The 15850-nt window shown below is 36.1% G+C and overlaps 1 protein-coding gene across 10 annotated transcripts in view; it reads right to left on the bottom strand.

Moving 5' to 3' along the window:
• Positions 1-15850, bottom strand: part of DIAPH2 (diaphanous related formin 2) — a 250096-nt gene that overhangs the window by 114197 nt on the left and 120049 nt on the right. For all 10 annotated transcript variants that reach the window (XM_075106689.1, XM_075106684.1, XM_075106687.1 and 7 more), the window contains one exon: positions 7820-7943. In XM_075106689.1, the coding sequence (XP_074962790.1) occupies positions 7820-7943 (124 nt within the window). The remainder of the gene's footprint in view (positions 1-7819; positions 7944-15850) is intronic.

Genomic DNA, 15850 nt, shown 5'->3' with positions numbered 1-15850 from the left:
AAATATGATTTGAGTGTTGAGAGATAAAAGGTTTTAAATGTAACCTCTCATGAAATTATATTCTGTTGATTTCCTTTTCAAAAGTGAATTTTAGTGATTCTTTTCTTGCATTTGGGGCAACAAAAAATAATGCAAATTTAGGGCATACACATTTGGTGGCTGTCAGTCAAGCAGCCAAACAACTCACTGAAATCTCAAATCTGATACTCAAGTCACAAATTTACCTTTCTTAGAGGTACACAAACTTCAAACACAGCATCCGGGATGCAAAATTTAACGTACACCAATTACATGATTTTTTTTTCTTTGCTCATCATGTCAATCAACTATGCAAGTTTGAGCAAAAAGCCTATAGAATATGTAGTAGAAGGTGGAAGTTCTTAAGAGCTTTTTAATATCTCATTAACAATTAATTCAAATTGACCCAAGTCTGTAATGGGGGAAAAATGGTATACCTAGTACTTAAACGTACATTCTAGAGCAACATGAACAATTTATATATTTGGGAACACACTAGGGTAACAGAAATCCAAAGAACTTGAACATCAAACAGGATAAAGAGTTTCTTACAGTCAAAAGCAGGCCTACACATTAATATGTATACTTGCAATTTTAAAAAAACACAAGCCAAAAAAAAAACAAACCCCAAAGCTCCACCTTAAGTATAAAAGGAATTGTAGAGCAAAAGACATACAGCATGATAGGACTTACAAATGCTTAAAGTATTTTCCATATAAGAAGTACTGAGCATATTCTAAGGACGGCTTACAAAGAAGCAAAACATTTGTAACTTGCAGGGTGTAGGCGGAAAGAAAACGTTTGCATCTTTTTGCCACGTTGAACTTTTCCTGCCACTAATATGAGTATTTTTCAACCTTGGCATTCTGACACTGTGCCCCTTTTCTCATAATCTGGATCCTCAGTGTTCATCCTTCCATCCACTGGCTACTTCATATACTTCATACTCTTACTACATTGTCTTCGAATCTTTCTCTAGGTCACTGCATCCTCACTTCCCTTTCTGTTATTTTACACATCTACTAGAACAGAACAATGAAATGAAAGCGATTAGACAGGAAGCCTAACCGACTCACAGCTTCAAGAATAATTCCATTCACATTCTTACTTGAGCAGTTGTCGTCGGACAACTACAAGCACAGGCTTGTAGGAATCAGAAGTTAAACAGGAAATCAGCAAAGGAACAGCCAAGATACAGGGTGATTTTACAGTTCATCTAACATAGTATTTCTAGCTGTATTCTTCTTGGACAGAAAGTGAAAGAGAGCCAGAGAACTTACAGCTGAAGAAATTCATTTATTGATCACTATATTTCTAATACACTGCACATACTTGCATATTGAGAAGAGAAATGTAATGTCTCTCTTTACCAGGAAGGTAAGACCATAGAAAGCCTTTTCCTGCTCTCTTCCCTTGGGCTTAAAACCTGTAAACCACGCCTAAGTAAAAAGATACTGAAACAACACAAGATACAGTTTAAACAGAAAACTCCATAAACCAAAGATTCAGCAGCAATAAATGGTTAATCTTCTGTGCTGTACCTTCAGTAGTCAATGCAAAGTTGTCTTCTTCCGCTTGCTATTTTAATTTAGGGAAAAAATTTTTTTTTTCTTTTATGTTGCTAACAGAAAGTTAAATTAATCATAGGTTTACTTTTGAAGAAATAATTTAGCTCATAGTTTAATGCAAACAACTACAAAAAATTTATATTTCTGTAGAAGACAGTTTATATTGATTATTTTTAACTAATCAATACCAAATAGGAGTAGTCTCATTAAATGTTGTAGCACCAGCACTACCACAAGAGGCTCATAATAATTTCCTGATATTAAGGAAGATCCTAAAGTTTCAACAATCTCATAATTGTTTCATGGGTGACAGCAAAATAGACCATATGACGGCCTCAGCTGATCCTCTTAAGAATTATACAAATCAAAGATCAAAACAGTTGAGCAAAGCTAAACTTTTTTCCCCACTGGAATAAAAAAGGGATTTTAAAGTTCCATTGTTTCTAGCCTTTCCTCATTGACAGACAATACCAATAATATTAATTTAGTGTTATTTATTCTGCTTTCTTTATATTAGCAAGGAAGACTAACAACTGATGGTTGAAAAGATCAAAAAAAATTGCTTGACTAAACACTTAATCAAGTATTAATTTTTTCTGAGGTAAGACTTGGAGAGAACAGCTGACATCTTGATCTTTTAAAGCAGAATAAATCGCTCCTGTTTCATTTCCTTCCACTGTACGCACTCAGAAGTCTTCTTAGACACGACTTTACTCCCTGGTGCTAGCGCATCTAAAGACATGTACTTTCTGCTGAATGTTCCATGGAGTTTGTTTTTAACTGTAAGCAGAAGCCGTAACTTTAAAGAAATGCTCAACACGAAGAATAACAAAACACCCTGATTACATTCATATAATATGACCATAATACAAAAAGGTGCCATGTTCCACATAGAAGCCAGGTCTTTTGTTTCTTTGTTATTCATCACATAACTTAATACTTCATAACTTTTAAACTACAGTAAGTGCTGTTTCACTGCAGGTTTTTTGGACAACGTAGGTTTTCTCACTTGTGGGCGAGGGGAGAAGAGAGAAAGAAGGGGAAGTAGGCAGGGGATAAGAACCATGTTCTTTGACAAGTCAAAAAAAATCTGATTTATGTACAAACTTCAGTAAGGCAGACCTTCTCTCACTAGACTCTACTTAGGAAAAGTAATTTATCTCGATGAGTATTTTCCCAAAATACCTCTTTTAGTCAAGAACTGCACTTTCCAATGAAAATGTTTTCAAATTACATTTCTGCGGATAGCAAGAACAAAAACTTTATATAAATATTGAAGAAAAGGCACATGTATAAAATTGTCTTAAGGATTATACAAGACCTAGAATTTGAAAAATCATTGAATGGTTCTCTTTTCCAGTTCCCAAAGTACTGAAAAACGCCTCTACATTTGAAAGCACATTCAAATACACTCAGGCAAAAGATAGTTACTTCAAATGTACAGGCATATACAAGAGCTGCCAGAAATCTTCCCCCTTTGTTGTTATTTTTGAGAAGTCCCTAGTTATGAGCAAATTCAGGTATTAATGTACATTCTCATGCAGAAACGAAGGCACCAGCGCATTTCAAATTGTCTGAAAAACAAAAACAGGCTTTCCTAAAAATGACACCTCAAAATGCTTTAAGTGAATTATTTTTCCATAACAAGCTAGGGGAAATCCCATGTGTTAACAGATGACAAGAGTGTTAATGCCATTAACATTCTTTCAGCACTCCATGTCAGCGTGTAAATGATGTCCTGCTGCTCAGTCACTCTGAGAGAGGAAAAAAGGTTCACAGCCATTCCAGACGCTGAGATTCTGATTCAGAGTATATTTGTTTCTTCCCTAGTGACACGCTATAAGAGAATCTGCAGTACAGTGGTTCGTACAAAAGAATTATCTGTTGATGTTTAGTGCACATTAAATATTATCTAATGTTCTCAGTGCATAAAAGTCCCCACACACTTAAAGTAGACATCTCCCCAGATCATTCTGCTACCACTGAAGTACATCAAGTAAGGAACTACTAAAACTCATATTTAGTTGTTTGTCAATGGTCATTATTAGATAGAACTATGACCATAAATACTTATTAAGTGAAAATATATGCCTTTCAAAAAGGCAGCTTTTTATTTCATAAAAAGGACTGTTATAATGAATGGTGTTCCTTTCTGGAAATTAAAATTAGTTCACAATTCACTGTTTTTCTATTTATAGATAAGATAAATACACATGGCTTTGAAAATTTTTTATCTGCATTTATCTAATTTTTGTTCTTCCATTCACGGTTCCCTTACTTTTGCAATTCTTTAAAAATAAGCTTTTAATTCTTCACATGTATGAAATCAATTAGAAAAACGAAGTAGCACAATTTATTGCTCTGGTAGGCAAAAGATTTTAACAAGATTAGGCACGTTAATATCTCTTACTAGGGTAAAGGATACAGCTGGAAAACAGAAAAGCTATACAAAATCTCCATTTAAGGACATGCTAGAACACCTAGGATAAGTTATATAAATAAATTCATGTAAGGCTGTTTACAAACTATATAATCGTCCAAAAGCAACACAGCAAAAAGTCAGTCTCTCTAACTAGCAGGGTAACAAAAGAGTGATGCTAATGGCCAGTGACCAAACAGCGTGTCCTCCCGCCACCCAAGCTCTATTGCTTCTCCCTTCTTCTCAGAACAAAGCTCCAGCCTTTTTTCTAGAGGACTAAACCTTTGTCACTGGGGGTGTGTGCACATGTTGGGAGGGGAAAGAGATGGTATTTATTATTTATGTCTCTATAATTCTAAGTCAGGATTAATTAGTAAGTTAATTCTACACAACTTCCCATCACTCCCTCTGAAAAGCTTTTCATTCCGTTGTCTTTAATCTCACTTATTTTCAAGCATTCAAGAGTTATATTCAAGTAGTACACACGACGATGAATAACTGTATGCACTGATTAAGTGAAATCACAAATTAGCCTGCTGAGAAATAGGTCAAGAAAAAAAAAATCCTAGCTGGAAATAAGTAGAATTTTTATTCATCTTTTGGCACTCACAGTACAAAAACATATTCGCTAAAAAAAAATTTTAAAATCTAAAATTCAGTTATTTCCTTCATAGCATTTGCTTCTATATTATGAATATTAATTCATTTTCTTATTAGGAATTAATATTACGAATGGTATTTTTGTTGTAATTTATCGCCTACCTTAGTACGATACCGAGCAACATCCCTTTCATATTCTCTGAAGAAAGTCTCATCAACAGTCACCAGTAAATAGCTTCGTTTACTGGCAGGAACAGGAAAGAGAAACTATGCCTTTAATTATGGTAGAATTCCTGCATCCTAGAATTCTCCACTGAGACATGCTTTATGCTCCAAAATACCTAAAATTTTCTGAAACACTCAAGCAGAGAGATGTTCAGCCTGAAATTCTTTGACTTTCTAATCTCACTCAGTATGTGCTATCAACAATTCTTCAACAAGCTGACAGAAGCAAAAGAAATACGAACTGAAGACTAAGATGTCATTTACCCCTTCACATTTATTCTTCAATCTTAAAAAAAAGAAAAAAAAAAAGCAAGTGTAGAAAATTTAAAAATATTCAATGATAAGCAGAAACAAATTTGACTACTTGACATAACTGGCAATGACTTTCTAAAAACGAAAAACACTATTTATCAGGTCATCTATTAATTATGAAAAAATAAATCCTTAGGCAGAATCAGTTCATTTCTTACAGGCTTATCTATTTTGTCAAGCCACCAAATTCACTAGTATGATAAAAGCTGTCAGGCATCTACAGTTCAGGGTGCCTATTTTAATTACCAGGACCTGGTAATCTAGCTGTGACATCAATGTACGCGCACTGAAGCAAGGCTGCCCAGAAGACTTTCAACAATTAATTTTCAAAAATTTCATAGGATCCTCATATTTTTGGTAATAGAAAAAAGCATTATTACTTCTTTTATTTTTTTTTTAAGACACTCAAACTCTTTCTCATTGTCAGATGATCCTTCTTCAAGAAATTCAGGTGATAAACCACAGAGCAAAAAAAAGTAAACATTACCTACTTGGCTTTTTTTTTTTCCTCACCAAAAGACTTGAGTGATGCATTTTTATAAGTATAGTAAATACATAGGTAGCTGTCCTGGTTTCAGCTGGGATAGAGTTAAATTTCATTGTAGTAGCTAGTATGGGACTATGTTTTGGAGTTTTGCTGGAAACAACAGTGATAACACGGAGATGTTTTAGTTGTTGCTAAGTAGCGCTTACACTGGTCAAGGACCTTTTCAGCTCCCCGTGCTCTGCCGGGGGCACAAGAAGCTGGGAGGGGACACAGCCGGGACAGCTGACCCCAACTGACCAAGGGGATATTCCATACCATATGGCGTCATGCTCAGTATATAGAGCTGGGGAAGAAGAAGGAAGGGGGGGACATTTGGAGTGATGGCGTTTGTCGTCCCAAGTAACCGCTACGCGTGATGGAGCCCTGCTTTCCTGGAGATGGCTGAACACCTGCCTGCCCGTGAGAAGTAGTGAATGAATTCCTTGGTTTGCTTTGCTTCCGCGCGCAGTTTTTGCTTTACCTGTTAAACTGTCTTTATCTCAAACCATGAGTTACCTCACTTTTACTCTTCCGATTCTCTCCCCCGTCCCACCAGGGGGGAGTGAGCGAGCGGCTGCGTGGGGCTTGGTTGCTGACTGGGGCTGAACCACAACAGTAGCAAAACAACAAATCGTAAAGTATTTCTTCAACACAGTGGAAAAATAACGTATAGAACCTGTAAAACAGAGCTGTCAAGCTTAACAAGAAAACACGGTTGCAAAAGGTGCATTTCACAAGCAGGGCTTACTTGACAGAATTTAGCCTACGCACATGATGACAAGGCAAAGAACAATTACAAGGCAATATTTTAAGATTTTCTTATGTGAACGCATCTCAGGAAAATAATAAGGTGTTGGGCTTTTTTATTTTTTTAACTAGCAGAACTGATAAATGTGATTACCAGCAAGCCTCCTAACCTTGCAAATAAGACAAGGTGGAAGAGACTATGTAAGTAACAAGAAACAATTTTCCACTTAGTCATGAGTTGTCTCCCTTAAGCTACTTTCCTGCAGTCTTGTCAGAAACTTAAAATAAATCCATATAGAGAAGATATTTAATATCTTCTTGTGAATTTCTGTCACTGAATCCATTCAGATGGTTAATCCTGCTAAAACCTACTTTCCACATACACAGTAGCTAGAAGAACCTCTTCATTACATCCACCTACTAAATGTGATGAGCAGATACAAAAGGCTCTAGACATCAATCCCCTCTTTTATTTCCCTTTGAAAAACCCACAAACCCATGACTTCTGTCTGGTTGCAGTAAGAAAGAATATATGTCACATGAAGTATCTGACCTTCTCTAAGTGCACAACATGCCTTCGACTTGGCCTTGTCGCTAGTACGCTAGTACTAGTACGCTAGTATGCTGAGTACTTCCATCTATGCAGAAATGTGCTTTGTTCAAAATGAAAATCTGCACATTTGGTTTTGGGGTTTTTTTTAAAAAAAAAAAAAAAAAGGACTTGTGCTCAGTCTCTCTCACAGCTTTGTGAGCTTCTTGCATCTACAGTATACTTCACTTGTTACTCCATACTTCTGAGCAAATGTAAAGCTGGATATATGAAAATTCTGGAGGGAAAACAGGCTAGACAGACATCATTTGGTATTCTCCCACAGATTTTACTTACAAGTGCTTAAAGAACCTACATACCTTACTCCCTACAGAAATAAAAGGACAAATGACTCGAGTACAAAACATGTAAACACTTATTCTCTAAAATGATCGGTTAAAAATAAACAAATAAATCCTATTAACAAGATTCAAACTCCCCCCTTCAAAAAGTAACATATCTGAAGCTAAAATAATTAATACTCGATTGCTTATAGTTTTCTAGATTTAAATGATTCAACAATCATCATTAAATACCATTCTTTAAGGCAAAAAGACATACTACTATCTTTACGACCTGCCACTATACTTACTTCAAGAAAACCATCTGGTTTCCTCCCTTGAAAGTCTGATTATAAATGCTTTAAATTACACTCAGTTAGAGGTTTTTTTATGAACAGCACGTTCTGTTATGCTTTTTTCTGCACTAGAATAAAAGCATGGAAGAAGAGACTTAAAACTTATTTTCAAGTGCTGTAAATATGTAACCAGACGATCAGAACGTTTGGATCACCAAAGACATGCAAAAAGGATATGCTCATCTTCTGTACGAACTTATCATGTTCATCTTGTGTTTCAGGGAATTTCTTAATATCATTTTCTAGGCGCTGGATGTGATGGTTCATCGAGTCAAGGTTGCTCTTCAGAGTCTGGGCTGAAACTAAGAAAAAAATGACAATGAGTAAGAAGCTTCCAGATGCCAGAAAGGGTATCAGAAGGGGGAATAAAAGGTCAGTATAAATAGTCTTGAGGAGAATGATTCCATTAAGTAGACTCACATTTTTCTCAATTACAGCTCATAAAAATCCTACTCTTCATAAAAACTATTTTAAAATATCTAATGTAATATACCAAATAATCATATTTAATGTTGAAATGTCACCACTTAATTCTGCCATTAGTTCAAATTATTCAATTTCTATTTAAATTTATTGATAAAAATTCTAATATTTCATTCTTTTAAATCCAATTCAAAGATTAAAAAGTAACTAAGGTTCAAAGAGATTTTACCTTATTAATGCATGTACTTGGTTAAATGAATGATCTTATTAACGCATGTACAGAGATGATTTAGGGAATAGACATGGAGAAAAGATCAAATATTTTTCTTTTATTGAAATTAAACTGATTTCTAGAAACCAACATCTGTGAAACCCTCTGTTAACATCAAAGGTAGATTTTAATAATAAAAGCTACTGTTAATTAAAAAGAAGTAAAGGACTCAGTACAGCAAAAAAAAAAAAGGGGGGGGAGGCTACACTAAAGCAACCCTGCTTACTCTATCATATGCTATTCTAATGCAAGGCACTATTTCTGTAATTTGTATTAAACAACCTTTAATTGATACATTATGAGAGAAATCTCCACTGGAAACCATGACATCACAATTTTGAAGGTGAAGCAACACCATACCACAAAGGACTGATAGAACTAGGTGAACAGTGGCACAATCTCCGCAGAGAAGCCTGTGGTCAAATGATAATATTAAAACAAACTGAATCCATAATATTAAGTTTTATGACATAATCAATTAAGTCCACTTACCATTCTCAATGTAATCATAGACAACAGTTCGACAAGCACATCCTCAATTTAAAGATGCATTTTAGAACCAAATTCTGTCTTCCGTTCTTTCTCTCCTCTTGAATAGTTTAGAAATATGTGCTTCCAAGAACAAGCAGAGACAGTCCCACCATCACCCTCCCCCAAAGGGCACTGTACCATCTGCATGGTTTTATGTCCTTCCTCTAAACTGAGCACAGAAAATTTAAAGTATACTGTTTCAGGGGCGATATATACTCTACAAACTACTTAATCCTTTAGGCACAGTGCATATAATCCTGGTCAGTTCTTAGACAGTGCCACGAACAACTTTTGATATGTGGAAGCAGAGATGAGAACATCCAGCATGTTATCTCCGCTTTAGTAACTGGCCAAGCCGATGCTCTATATAGACTGCAGGTAGCTGCTCTACAAAGCTAACGCTGTAGTTTGCACCCCAGCTAACCAAAGGATTCTTTGTGTAGGCAAGTCACATGACTCCTTTTATTAAGGGGTTTCCACTTTTTCTTATTTTTTGATGGTAAACCATTTGTCCAAATGTTGTATAGAGTTTTTTCAAAAGAATGGTTTACTTTCTTATTTCCTTGCAATTTAAAAAATTGTGCTGTGTCTATACGACACTGAACAGTAGCTGGAATTTGATTCAAGATGGCTTGAAAAACAGTATACAGGAAACAAAAATCCTGTAAATAAGAAAGCTTTTCACAGAACAAAATTAATTCTATATTCTTTGTAATTAACAACTGATATCAGCCGTAACACCACCGGTTTAACTGTTCACAAGCGTGTTCAAACACATAAGGCACCAATACAGCTGTGTATCACAGACATATTCTTGATTTTATTTCAATTTCAACTCTTTTATACTGGGTACCGAAGGAACTACTAATCATGTAATCTTAAAATTATACAGGTTTTTAAGCTTAAATCAAGTGGGGGGAATCTTTACTGACCACAGCACCCTTGTAGCTATTAACTTAACATTCGAGAGTTAACCTTGAAACCAACCACTAAAGCAGCCTGAATAATAAACATTATCAAAGCTTTTAGGTTATGGCTGCATTAATTTAATCATTTGATATTATCATCAGAAAATGAGAAAGCATTTTTGCTTGAACTGAAGAATTTAAATTACTACAATATTTTTATAAGCTGCTATGTAGTTAGATAGGGAGACAAACAGCACTTAAGTAAAATGCTAGAACTGAAAAATAAATTAGCAGGATGCAAATGGTAATTTTGTTGGTAAAATGAATAAGCAGCTGGTAAGTATACAGGCAACAGAACAGATAAAGTTTAACTGTTTTCAGCAATTTGAAGATATTTAAATGCATGACCGCTTGGCAAGGGCAGTAGTTTATTTGTGTCTGAAATCTAAAAGTGCAAAGAAATTCAGCAAGCAGTAACAAATAAGTCTTAGCCTCTGTGACTAAAATGGAAGAAAAGTGTTTTCAGTAACTCTGTTTTATAAAACTAAGTTCACAAAACAGTTTAGATTAGGTGCATATTGACTTTGAAAGTATGAAGGAACTCTATCCAAGCAAGAAGTCTGCACTGAAAAGCTGTGTTTCCCATAAGTAACTTCTATATTCACACTGTATTATCAAAAAGCATTGCAGAATATTCATTTTAACTCACTTTTTTTGGCCTAGCCCAGGCAAATGTACAACTTCCTGTTCAAACAATCTATGAAGCTGTTGTTCTGCAAGACTATGGAACAGGTAACATATATATAGACTATAACAAAATATCTGCATTTCCTCCCATAAACCGTTTTATTAGAGATTTACTACTTCAATAATGTGAAGAGGAGGCAACATGAATACCTTTCACTCTTTCAGGGAAAATCATGTGAATTTCTTAAAAGTCTTGCAAGGTTTTAATTTATGCAAGCAGAAACTCCACTTGCAGCAAAATGTCACTTCTTTGAAACCATTCCATAAATGCATACTCTAAAAACAGTGTCTATCACCATACCCCTCAAAGCTGGTGACCGCAAGACAAAGGCTTGTTCACCTTTAATTTGCCCATCATTCCACATGAAAATTAGGCATCCTAGCAGAACTAGCCTAAAAATCTACATGAAATGTAGCATTTGGTCTTCAGTGGCACACAAGCACTGCTCAAGAACCATTACTGGGAAAGCCTCTCTGTGGCAGTAATTACAATACTATTCCATTTAATGTCTCAGCAGGAGAGAGCAACCAACTAAATCCAGTACCCAAAAGTCAGATATCAAGATAGGAACATTGAGACAAATAGTAAAAAAGAACAGGAAAAAGAAGGGGGGGAAACAAACAAACAAACAAACAAAACCAAACCAAAACCAATTCAAATCACCAGCAACAACAGCCAGAAAAAAAACTCCATAACCCACCGACATCGTAGAATGAGCTGTCCCAAAAAAAAGGAAGCAGCCTACAAGAAGCCTGGACACTTCCCTGGATTAGCAGCAAATATAAAACATTTGCCACATTTCAAAAGTAAAACAAATCAACAGCAATGAACAACCCACTTCACCACCCTCATGGCTTTGGAGGTGAATTAAGACGCCCATCCACAGTGGAAAAGTCAGCATTTAAGAAATGGGAAAGCTTGGGAAGACAAGTGTCAAATCTGGAGTGGAGGCAGATGGCATGAACAAGTTTAGAAAGGGATTATTTAGATTCATGGACAACAGACCCATAAACAGGTATCAAGAGGACCAGGCAGGGATGTGACACATCACATGTCCCTGAGAACACGTGCGGACAGTGGGAAAATAGCCTGCAGGGACCGCCGCGTTCTCCCTAAACACCACATCTTGCTGCCAGCGCGGGGCAGAGCAGCAGGTTGTGTGGAGCACTGCTCTGTCCCAGGGGGCACTTAGTATATTCTTATGCCTTAAGACAAAAAAACCCACATAAACCCCAAAGCCTACACACGGACCCATCCTCAAGACCAAAGAGAGGAAAAAGGGCAGCAAGACGTCTCAATCTGTGCCAAACTGTATCAGACTGGCCACTTCTTTAGCAGTAAGAAAAGACTGGCTTGCAGAGGGCTGCTGCTACTCTAAGGTGGAAAGAAATACAGCATCTTTAACACGTATTCCTCAAACCACTACAACAACAGGATTTATGAGACAGAAGAAAAATTCAGTATGAGAAATTAAACACATATTTCAACTAACTCAAGTGTTATCACACAGAATTACTTTTAACATAGGATTAATGCAAACAAGGTGAATATGAAATTATGCATATTAATATATTGTCAGATTCTTTTCAACTTCAGTGGAAGACTAATATAAACACCTAGATTTACCAACATTCTCTCTGCACCAATACTGAATGAAGCGCAGTTAATCATGCACCATTAAATCTATCACTGACTAAAAGATTATTTTCTGTATTATTATTTATGATAGAAATTCATAGTCATTGAAGAGAAGGCACAATGTCATTTTGACATGAAAGGTGATATTTTTTTATTCACTTTCCTATTTTCCCCTATATTATATACCTCTCTGGAGAGGGGTGGTGGAAATCCCATCCACTTATTTTGGAGAAAGCAGTTGCATAGACTGCATGCTAAGGAAGGCTTAGTGAATGTCTGGTAGACCACTTTAGTCCTAGAAAAATGCTACAAGCAGTTAATCTCATGTTAATGTCAAATGCTAGCTAGTCCCCACAGTCAAGCTAAGCATTTTATATTTACAGTAATACAGTAATAGTACCAAAGGACAGACTAATCCTTTCCAAAAGAAGATTGCGTCAGACTAAGAGCCATTCCCTGTAACAAGGGGTGGAATGATACACTTTGATTAGGTGCAGTGTCTCTGGCACAGTGAATTCAAAGGGTCTCTGATCACGATGTAAAACAGGAATGTCCACGTCCACGTTTAGTGAGGACTCTAAAGCGAAAGCCAATGAAATAAATTACTTCAGTAAGCAAAGGCAAGTCTATACGAAGCAAAGGAACTAGTGGATTTGTAAGGCTAGACAGTTATTTATGCCATAACTACATTCTGAGCATACTAAATGATCTAATTCTTATTGCCTGAGGGCAGTTGGAAATAGTCTTTCACAAAAGTCTGAAAAACACTTTGAGGGGAAATGGGTGAGCAAGTACATAATCTGCAGGAATTGCAATCATTGATTGCTCAATTCATACGATTAAGTAAGTTTATATTTATTAAGAGAATAAATGTTCTCTTCAAGTTCGGTTAACAGTGCTGCGACAGCCTACTTGAGAATTCAGAGTACCACAGTGTGAATGTGTATATATGTACATAAACTGTGATAAATCTCTCTCACAGGCTTACATATGTATACGTTCAAATACATATTTTTGTGTGATACAGGTGTACGTACCATCACACCACACGTATCTCTCACAGGCATGTATGTATTTATATGTGTGTATACAAACACACATACACGCATCTATACCTTTATCTGTGACGTATACCACAGTATGCCTGTATCAAACAAAACAACCCATACTTGAATCCTCACAGCTGAACAGCTTCCAGACTTGAAAGCAGCACAGCTCCCTTTAACGTATTATTTCTCACACAATTAGCATGTCACTATTCATACCAGAAATCCTTCTTAACAGCTATACTAACTACAGGACAGAAACTATGATCAATCATGTCGCACTTTGATATACAGATTAACCATTGTGCTAAAAAGGTAAATCCAGCATTAGAAGAATGATTCTGGAAAGCATGGTACAGATATGGCTTTGGTCATAATTCTACCTCAAAACTAGAGACGGAGGAAAAAAAAAAAGTAGATACCACATGCATTATTTCCTTTATCAGAAACCAGCTCTTCACTACATGCTAGTGTGATAGACTTAGAACAAACTTCACCAGTAAAAATAACTCTATATTGAAATATTTTTCCAAGTAAGGACACTGTACTTAATAATTTTAAGTTCTGGAGAAGAAACTAGATTAACAGTCAAGACAGGTGGGATGAGACAAACCCTTAAGATGACACCCAACCAAGCCTATTACTGATAACAAGCAAACACTCCTCTTTTCAGATAAAATCATGTGTTTTTAACAGAATTTAGGCAGAAGGAGTAGTACTGAAAAGTACATTCTTAGGCCAACTGTGTTTAGATTTCAAAGCAGAACCCCAAATATGGCAAAAGAAATTCTTATTAAGTTCACAAGCTCAAAAGAAAGGTTAGAAATTCTTTAGGAGTGAATGTTTAAACACCTGGGGATCAAAGGGAAAATTCTAGAGAGTACCCTAACTAGCTAGGACACATCACCATCCTCTTCCAAAAAAAAGGTAAGCCTTTTGACACAGACTACTTATGCTTAACACTCAATACATCACACATTACACACTTTTTTCCTCTGAATCTTCCACACATTTTCCCCTGAATCTTTTGAAGTTTAGGAAAAACACCAATTCTGCCCAAATGGTAATGTTTTGTTTATATATTATGACAATGTACTCTAAATGAAAACATGTACTTCGAAAAAGCTTTAAAAACAGAAGTTTTAGCAGATACATTTCACACATAGCTGTGCATTTGTACCTCTAATTTGCATGCAAAAGCTTCACTCACCAGCAGGGTCTCTGCATTTTAGTTGCCTTTCTCACAGCAGTAATATAGAACAGTGAAGAAAGGCAATGACACAGCTATGCTTTATCATTTCAGACTTCTACAGTAAAAGCATTACCTTAGTTAACCCAAGATAAAGCAATTGTGCATGGATTCTATTGTCCTGTACATTTGCAAGCAGAGGTGAAGCAATAACAGCACCACCTTGTAACAAGTCGAGTCCCAAGTACCTCTCGGATTTAGAGTTTAATGAGAGATTCAGTCTAAGACACTAATTGTCTTTCAGTCCAAGGTGACATTTAATGAGACATATAAGTGCAGAAGCTCTAGAGTGCAATATTGTTCTCCATCTACGGAGAGAAAGGAAGAAAAACTTGCCAATCCCTATGGGAGGGAAAAAAAAAAAGAAGAAAAAATGAAAAGAAAAGGACTCCACCAGACCAATAAAGGGTAACAATCTCAACTGTGATCAAGACCTAAAGTCATCACAATACAAATGTTTACAAATGTATATGTCTTCATATGTCTTATCACAGAAGGAAAACAGCTATATCTGATACAATTTAAGAAAAGGATGACAGACGTTAAACACACATCTGGAAAAAAACTATACCACACAAGCTAAAAAGTTATAAAAACCAAATTCTGGTTACAAACTATGAACAGATTTTCAGCTTCTCAGAACAATAACAACAGCCATCTAAAGTGAGGAAATTTAATTTATATATTACACACACTGAAGTGCAAATGCCATTAAGAAGCCTGCCTTGACAAGTGAGATAGTGGGGAGGAAAAAAAAATACCCAACCAAACAAATATTGCCCGTTAGACCTAAAACCAGAAACGTTATAAGCAGCATGTTGTCTTCTCTCCGCTGGAGCTGAGGGAATTAGACAGTGCTTATAATCCTGAAACACTCAGTATGTCCACAGAACCACAAGAGATGTTTCTGTAGGTAGCTTATGTTTAATATCAACATATGTACAGAGCTGTACTCTGGTTTAGGAAATGCATCTGCTCGTCTCAGTTCCAGCAGTTATGTGTCTATGTACATGTGTTAGGAATAAAAGAGTAATTCCAATGCACATAACACATTTAGACATTAAGAATCAATAATAAAGGACAAACAGTGCTTAGGAGCCCAAAATACATTACCACTACCACTATGGACACGAACCAGTTGTTAAAAACTCCTTTCCAAAGCACAGCACAGCGCAAAGTCATTGATCGCTGAGGTCCCTTCCAACCTGCGATTCTGTGATCTCCTAAATAACATATCAGAACATGAAATCTCTCACTTGCTTTGGACAGGTCATATTATTCAACTCATTACTGACTCAAAACTATTTTCTTCTTAAGGTCAAATTAATTGGCAGCAAAAAGACCAGTTTTCTGAAAAAGAAAAAACCTCTCTGAGCCCGTAGGATACCTTCTGGT

The sequence above is a fragment of the Phalacrocorax aristotelis genome, chromosome 11 (assembly GCF_949628215.1).
Source record: "Phalacrocorax aristotelis chromosome 11, bGulAri2.1, whole genome shotgun sequence".
NCBI lineage: Eukaryota > Metazoa > Chordata > Aves > Suliformes > Phalacrocoracidae > Phalacrocorax > Phalacrocorax aristotelis.
Note: the sequence above shows the minus strand (reverse complement) of the source record. Positions and strands in the feature narration are given on the sequence as shown.